This window comes from Aspergillus brasiliensis (assembly GCF_001889945.1).
Source record: "Aspergillus brasiliensis CBS 101740 unplaced genomic scaffold ASPBRscaffold_32, whole genome shotgun sequence".
Lineage (NCBI taxonomy): Eukaryota > Fungi > Ascomycota > Eurotiomycetes > Eurotiales > Aspergillaceae > Aspergillus > Aspergillus brasiliensis.
In genome coordinates, this window is record NW_027137473.1 from 1 (window position 1) to 8,131 (window position 8,131).

Consider the following 8,131-nt stretch of genomic DNA (forward strand, 5'->3'; position numbering starts at 1 on the left):
GCCAGCGAGCTTGACTGGTAAACGGAAATGGAAATTAGCCACCAATGTGACTGAAGAAGCTTTCCCCAACACTTCTGAGCCTTGGAACTTATGCAGCATTGACGCTTATCGTGCCGGCATAGAGTCTGCCCTTCTCATGGCTCCAACCCGTCCACTGGGACTCCCGATAGGAGAGCTAGAACACGCCTATTCCTGCACGGCTTGAGAGACGCCTTAGCCTGGCACAATCCATGCAGTGTCATCTTATGCGGATCATATAGGAACGTATCCGGAAAATGAACGCTGGAGCACAGACTACGGATGCCTGGCCAATCAGTGCTTGTGAATCAGTAGTCATGGGTGGATTTGTGGGCCCTGCCGATCATGTTTGAGATGCAAGAGGCAGCAGGATTCCCACCACACGCTATCCATGGTTGTTGATATTGGATCTTATGGCTTCTCAGCCCTAGCCGCTAATTACCACTAGCGCATGGGTCTCCAGACCCTATCCCTATCTACTGCCCCGCAGTCTCCCAGGCAGTGTTATCGAAGGCCGTTGAAACGCGGCGAATGGCAGCAACCAACAAGCGGGGATTGTGTGTGACACCGGGGACTGACGTTGATATGTGTAGACCACACAGGAAAGATACGGAAGGTAATGCCTTCCGTTTCCCAGCTGGCTATGCTGTAAGGGACGGCCGGGGTTCTGAGATGAAGAAAGATTTCCTATCTGACCATTCCAATAAGTGCCAGTGGAGGGAGCCGGTGGAGGTAGTGCTATCTTGCAAGGAAGTTCGCCAATGTAACTTCACCTTCTTAATTATGTATCAATGGTGCGGGATTTGTGAAAGGTACACTGCAGGAACCATGGTACACACACTCTCCCTTGTATTCCCCCGCCCCCGGCTGGAGATAATGCGGCGCCCTGCACCCTTAATCGGGTCCGATGGCGGCGTTGACAGATACCAACCAGCAGTGTAAAAGGGGCTCTCCCAGACACGCATGGTTCGCTATAAGAGCGTCGATCTTCTCGCCGACTGTTTCGAGACCAGGAATATGCCCCCAGCTTTAAAAAGAGAATGGCCGTACACGATATCACAGATGTCGCAGCAAAGGGCTACGAATCTAAGGAGGCCTCTGGGTCGACGGGGCAGCTGCATATCGGGTGTTGTGTTTGGACATTCGGTAAAGCTCCTACGCGGACCCGTGGGGGCCAGCCAGATATGGCATCCAAATGGGAACAGAGGAGATACTGGGAGATTGCGGTGAGTCCAGATGGTCCCACGGCCTTGGGGTGCAACTGACGGGCCATTGGTAGAAACCTCTGGTCGTGGAACTGTGCGGCCAGTGGACTGAAGGGTGTGCAAATACAACGTGCACGGCAAATATCTTGGTAGGTCGGACGGGCCCTTGCTCGCTTGGCTCACGTCCGGGTGAGACCCTATCACAGGACGTGGATTGGGCCTCATCAGAGCCGAGCATGCTGACCGTGCCTGTAGCTGAATTATCTGCGTGATATGTATCAGGAGTTCCAGCCCTGTATGGCGCTGTTTCCGACCTCGTCCAACCCACTCGACTATGTCCAGGCTATCGAAGCCCACCTCGGTGATATGGAGATGTCCAGTCCACAGAACCCGCTGCCGGGACTACTGACGGGTTCTAAGCGCAAGCTGGGGTGGACCGACACATCTGAAGCTACTAACGAGAGAGCCGTGACTCGCCGGCGAACCGCCGATATCGATCAATTCGACGCTGTCGCCGGTGGACCGGCAAATCATGTCTGCAGTAGGCAGCTCGGCCCGTTGGTCACTGAGTGGCAGCACTCCAATCCAAGCTTCCACGAAGGCGAGGACGCGGAGGGACTGACTCGCATCTTGTCAGAATTGGATGATGAGGGTAGCATCAGTAGTGGTAGCAGGGCCGGCGGCCGGGAGGAAGATCGAGGTTGCGAGCAAAGCCAGATCGCTTCGGTCTGTCAGGGCTCTATCTCGGATACAGATGAGAGCGACGGAAGCACAGCCGATGGCCCTGAGCAACAGTCTGGGCACGACGATGCATCCACAGCGATGGATGCAATGGATCTGTCCGGTGGACTGCTCGCCCAACCAGGCACGGGGGCTGCATTCGACCACCTACTCCGGGAATTTCACGAAACCTCCGTGAACGCCATGCAGCAACCTACCGCGTCTGTTGATGGCTTGTCCGAAAGCGTCACCGGGCGGACCGGCGCCCGCAGCGGAATTACACTCATTGACACCGAGGCCCCGGAACGCGCACGCTTGGATCCATTGTTTGTTCCGCAGAACACTCAATGGCCGGAGCCACAGATGCAGCCATCATGGTCTACAGGGCAGACGCCGATTGGCCCGGGTGATGTCGCGCCCTTCTCACAATCGTCCTCCCCGAGCCTGTCCACAGCCGACACCGCTAGGCTGGCAGACAGCTGGTGCCTTCCGGAAAACATCAGCCAAGCCATCCTGAATGCATTCCCCGCCTCCCCAGTGACGCCTGGCACCCAGGAGAGAACGTTCGCGGATGAGAGCATGGGCGATGGCCGGCATGATATCCCGGATCATGAAGCTGGAGCCGCCCGACAGGATGAGTGGGCTGCGCTGCGCGATACCCTGTCGCACAGCTTGTCGGAGGACGACTCGATCTCAGTCTATGGGGCATCCTTGACGCGCGCCCATGTGGACCGGTTGCTGGCCGAACTGCAAACCCCCGGGGGTCTCTCAGACTTCAGCGTTGACCTCCTGGGAGAGCGGCTGGCCCGGCAGCACCATGCCCAGAATCTGCGGATCGGGGACGTGGGGTGGAAGGACCAGCTCCACCGGGGTTCGCTCCGGCTGTACCCTCTCCCACGGACGTTGCTGTTGCCCGACAGCAGGCACGGCAACTGGTCCTTGATAGAAGTCCAGACTAGCACCGGGGCCGTCGTGCACTACTCCTTTGCCTCCAAAGAGCCGTCCGCGCACGACGTTTCGCGCCCACAGGCCTGTTCCACCTGCCAGGCCGCCACGACTGCCTTGTCCCAGCATTTGCGCGAGTGCCAGCAGCCCTGTCCCGAATGGCAGGTAGACCATCAGCGCCTCGCGTCCGATAGGGAAGTGGATCGCAGTGAGACCCGCTTCCTCTGGACCATGGCGCAGCGGGCAGGAGGACTTCCCGTGCAGGGCGATCCCCCGGATACCTTCCGGTCCAGCCTGGCCCAGACAATTGTCGCGGAGGTGCTCCAGTCTCGTACCAGTCAGCCACCGTCACAGGTTGGTGGGTTGACCGGCCTGTCACGTCACGAGAAGGCGGAACGGCGGTGGTCTGCCGTGACAGGACACAGTGGTACCCTGGATTTGACCAGCACGTGGCAGCGTGTGGCGCAAATGCCGCTGGGCGGGGCACCCATGGGATGGGAACAAGCGGATCGATTGCTTCAGCTGACCTTCAACATCGCATCACCCGCGGTCTTGGTGGGGATCAAGCGCCAGCTGTCACATTTGCGGGCCCGAGAGCACGATGCGACGCGCCCCTTTGGCCGCAGCGCGGCGGGCGTGTTTGAGGCGGGCCTGTGGCACAAAAGCAATGAGCAATCGTCTCGGATTGGGCTTGCATTGACCTGCTGGTATGTCCACGACCTGCGCCAGCAGCACAGCCAACGGGGCTGCCCGGACCCGTTGGGCCAGACCGTCGGGGACATCGTCCAGGGCCTGCCGGCGGACGCTCGGGATTATCGCCAGGTGGAGGAGAAGGTCAAGGAGTGGAGCAAGCGGGCATGGCCGTGGAAGCAGCTCGCGCGTATCGCCGGGTCTCCCAACATCCTCTGCTTCCTTCCCCAAGGCGTGGGCTATTTCTCCGGCGAGGAGGGATCGTCCATGACGGACTACCGCACGCTGAAAAAGAGCCAGTTTGAAGCCATGGAGGCGGTCCTGCAGCAGTTCCGGCCCCGGTTGCTGCAGAATGTTCCCCCAGATTTCTTCGAGATCTTCCTGTACAACCGCCTGCCGACAGCCCGGTTTGCGTTCGAACAATGGATGGACGAGGAGATGCTGCAAGAGCCTCTTGATTCCAGCAAATTCGACCACGCTTTTGACCCACAGCCGAATTGACCAGCCGTTTGTAACTCTAGAAAATCGGTCCGTGTTAGGAACTGTGTCCTGCGGAGGATCGTGGAACATCCTTCCCGACTCTAGGAACCGATACACGTCTTGATCTGTGAGATTCAGCGATCACCTGGAAATGTTCCAGAATTACCTACAAACCGTAATTTGCAGCGTCTTACAAGCCATGCTTGAATTTGAACTGTTCCGCTATGTGCTTCATGAATCTTACAGTATTTATGCCAGAATCCGGCATCCGGCGTCTGGTTCAATCTATAGGGCACGCAGTAGTAAGGATATGAGAGGCACTTCCACGCGTCCTCAGATGTAGTGGTAGTGCAAGATAGCATGGCAAGAGATTGCGAGGCTGCTTGCTACCAGCCATATGTGTAGGAACGGCTTTTGCACCCAAGGAGGATGCGTGCCCTCATATGGGGCATCGCCGCTGCATACCATCTTATGGAATGCCATATTCCCCACACGTTAGAAGTGGGGCTATGATCTACACGAAAACGATAGTCTGGCTCCATTAAAGACAACGCCTCTCAAGAGATACTTCTGGGTATATTTGTTCTTGCCGAGGCCCACAAGCCAGGTACGCGGACGCCACGGTATAAAGGTATCGCAACCCAGCTGCTTCGAGGAATCAACAGGCCCATCTCGGCGTGCGTATCTTCCTAGAGCCTCGCTGGTACCTCCTGGTGTGATAACATCTCAGCCAAGCTCCCTTTTGCACGATCCCAAGAACACCTACCACCTCCTCTGACCAGCATGTTGCTGCTGGACCTACCGGGAGAGCTCTTACTTTGTGTCATGGACTACCTGGAGCGGGCCAAGGACATCCATTCCCTGTGTCTCACCAATTCGCATGTTTATCGACAGCTGCTACCGGCGCTCTATCGCTTCAATATAAGATTCCAAAACAGCTCGGCGCTGCACTGGGCGGCGCGTTATGGTAAGCTGGGACTTGTCCAGACGATGTGTTTTTATCGGGCCCGCGTCAATGTGTATCTCCATGGCTACACACCTCTTCACCTTGCCGCAATATTCGGACAGGCACCCGTCGTGAGACAGCTGCTTTCATGCGACGGCATCGATGTCAACTGCCGCGGCGAGAAACTGGGCTTGACCCCGCTTGGTGTGGCGGTGCGGAAGGAGAATGTAGAGGTTGTTCAGGTATTACTTTCAGACGCCCGCACAGATATCAACGCAGGAAGCAGGGACAACAAGACACCGCTGCTGGACGCCATCAAGTATCGGCACCTCGTCATTCTGCGATTGCTTCTGGCCGACGTGAGACTTGCGATACATTCCCAGGGCCAAACAACCTCGCCATTGCTGTACGCCATGCGCAAAGACTTCGGCTGCGGCGGTCGCGCGCTCCTAGCGCATGGCGACATTGACGTCTCAGCACGAGACTGGAAGGACCGGACGGTTCTGCACTATGCTGTTCTGCACAACGACGACGGACTTGTGCAGCTCTTGCTTCAGAAGCAGGACCTTGATGTGAACGCGCAGGATTGGCTTGGTATGACCGCCGTGCATCGTGCCATCATCAAAGACAATAGACGAATCGTCGCCCTGCTCCTGACACGCAGTGACCTTGATGTCTCGATTTCCGGTGCCGATGGGCACTGGAAGATATACGAAGAAATGCCGCCATTATGTCTGGCCGTTGCCCTCCGCAGGAACCGCATCTGCCAGCTTCTGCTGGAAGCCCCTACGGATGCCGATGTGCGCACGGCAAGCGGGAATTCCCCCTTACATCTAGCCGCAGGCATGGCGGATCTTGATTTGCTCACGCTATTGCTCAACCAACCAGATATCAAGCTAAACGGCCGGAACGACGACGGGTTCACAGCTCTGCATGAAGCCACAACCCGCGGGTACCTGTCTGTTGCCAAGCTGCTCCTCGCTGAGCCAGGGGTGGATGCAAATGTGGGAGATACATGTGGGCGGACCGCACTCTGGTGGGCGACGAAGCGCTCTGACGAGATTCTGACAAAGCGGCTGCTATGCGAAGACGACCTCGACCTTAATGTTGTTGGCCGGGATGGATCAACATCCCTCCATCATGCGATCCAGTACCGGAACCGAACCATAGCACGGCTACTTCTCTGCGAGGAGAGACTGGATGTCAATGTACCGGACATGGCCGGTTGGACTCCACTTATATGGGCCGTGCATCAAGCGGACATTGACATGGTCAGACTGTTGCTTGTGAGAGACGATCTGCAGCTGGATCCAATCTTCGCGGGAAACGCATCGGCACTGGGCCTGGCAGCGGATCGAGGCCACACCAAGATTGTGAACTTATTCCTCGATCACCGGGATCGCTTGGACATTAATCTCCCAACCCAGGCAGGCGAGACCCCGCTATGCCGGGCCGCAGCAGCTGGGCACTGTGAGGTGGTCGATCTCCTCCTCCAAGATCCTCAGCTAGATGTCAATCAGACAGACCTCAACGGATGCAGTCCGCTGTACTGGGCGGTATATGCGGGACATTTCAACGTTGTGAGACGTTTGCTTCAGGACAGAAGAGTTGTGATTGAAGGGGATTACTTCCGGAGACCAGCACTGGCGGCCGCTCATGAAATGGGGCATGCAGAAATTGCCGATCTTCTTAGAACATATAGACTCGAATGACAGGTGGTACCGGCATCCTGGTGAGCGTGTGATCTGATCGCCATCGGGCGACTCCTGGTTACAGTACTACATATTGTCATTCGGAAACTTACGTTACATGACTGATAATAGCCAGAGCACAATCACTTAGATGCGATACTGCGAGCATGCGTATGTTACTCGTAGAAGACCGCGCCTAGTCCAGGCAGACCTTACGATATAACCTTTTTCTTTTCCGTATCATTAATTATATCTACTGGACTAGGTAGAGCCGGCGTGCAGAACTGTATCTCGAAGTACAGGTACGGCTTTGCCGCTCTCAGTGAATAGTCATAGAACGGACCGCAGCCATATGTGCTGTACTGGCAGTAATCCTACACATCAATCAACTGAGATTATGGGAGGCAAATAGTTGATTGACAAACCGTCAAATGAGCGTCAGGTGACCGGCCACGTAGGACCCTCACTCAGGCTACTCTTCATGCCTTAGCAACCGTGGCTACGTAGAATCGGTACGAGGAGCAAGTCTTCGCTCCGTGCTTTCTGAACTATCTCATTCAGTGCTAGTCGCAACACAGCTGCGTGCACTCGCTAATGCAGACGTCATGTGACTATGTGAGATGCTGTATGATTCCTGAGGCTCCTGTATTCCCTTCACAGATTGACTAGATTGACGTAACGACCCAGTAGTTGTACGGCGAATGTTCCCTTGACTTGGCAGTGCCCCCATCATTGGCTGGAGGCGGTGAGCCAGGAGTTTCTTTGCTGGAAGGAGTTAGCGTACTACGCAACGTGCGCTATTACAGATTGAGCTTAGCGCACTGTCCAGATGCCCCACGAACCATTACGATTCGCGCCCCGTCTTGTCTCACATAGCAGCCCAGTCAGAGTCTCATGCGAAACTCGGGCAGAAGAAGATCCTGTCAGATACTGCAGCATGTGTCCAGTACTCCACTATGCCCAGGAGTCCTTTCAGCCTTCTGAATTCTACGAGTATCCTCTCATATCCATGCGGGATGACACTCAGTCCCACACTTAGACGTCAAGCGTTGTGTGTCTGTTCGGTATCCCCAACTTGTCCTTTAAAAGAGGCCAAGCCGGTTACAGGGCTACCGGTTCAGCTATTAAAGACATCCGTACCTGAACAACCGTGGTATTGCATCTAATCAGCTTTGCGCTTCTATGTATTCCCTTTTTCTGTGCTCGCCCGATTCAACCGCAACCTTAGAGCTCAGCAATGAATGCTGTCGTTATCCCTAGAGATAGAAGAGTGTATCGACCATCACTTCTACCGAATCACGGTTCTAGTGGTCGTTTGCGGTTCATAGCCAGCCTGGACACCGCATCGAGTGACACTAAAACAGCAAGGCAGGCATACAGCGACCGTTTCCTCGACCCAAGGCCTGGTGAGTTTATACCGTACACTGTTCCCTGAT

General features: G+C 55.8%; 3 protein-coding genes across 3 annotated transcripts; 2 read left to right on the plus strand and 1 right to left on the minus strand.

Annotated features, from left to right (window-relative positions):
• Window positions 1–1,073: 1,073 nt before the first annotated feature.
• Window positions 1,074–1,313, minus strand: ASPBRDRAFT_49520 (uncharacterized protein). Its single transcript, XM_067626353.1, has one exon. The coding sequence runs from the start codon at window positions 1,289–1,291 to the stop codon at window positions 1,097–1,099; it is 195 nt and encodes a 64-aa protein (XP_067472957.1). The 5' UTR covers window positions 1,292–1,313; the 3' UTR covers window positions 1,074–1,096.
• Window positions 1,314–1,366: 53 nt separating this feature from the next.
• ASPBRDRAFT_49521 (uncharacterized protein) lies at window positions 1,367–4,351 on the plus strand. The gene has a single exon (XM_067626354.1). The coding sequence runs from the start codon at window positions 1,521–1,523 to the stop codon at window positions 4,077–4,079; it is 2,559 nt and encodes an 852-aa protein (XP_067472958.1). The 5' UTR covers window positions 1,367–1,520; the 3' UTR covers window positions 4,080–4,351.
• A 490-nt stretch (window positions 4,352–4,841) lies between these two features.
• On the plus strand, window positions 4,842–6,716 carry ASPBRDRAFT_139518 (ankyrin repeat domain-containing protein; the record flags this gene model as incomplete). Its single annotated transcript, XM_067619101.1, has 1 exon — window positions 4,842–6,716. One exon carries the CDS (start codon window positions 4,842–4,844, stop codon window positions 6,714–6,716), a length of 1,875 nt encoding a protein of 624 aa, XP_067472959.1.
• Window positions 6,717–8,131: the final 1,415 nt, after the last annotated feature.

Excerpts from the sequence above, each read along its gene's own strand:
- ASPBRDRAFT_49521 (XM_067626354.1), top strand. The coding sequence starts at position 1,521 with ATGGCGCTGTTTCCGACCTCGTCCAACCCACTCGACTATGTCCAGGCT.
- ASPBRDRAFT_49520 (XM_067626353.1), bottom strand. The coding sequence starts at position 1,291 with ATGGCCCGTCAGTTGCACCCCAAGGCCGTGGGACCATCTGGACTCACC.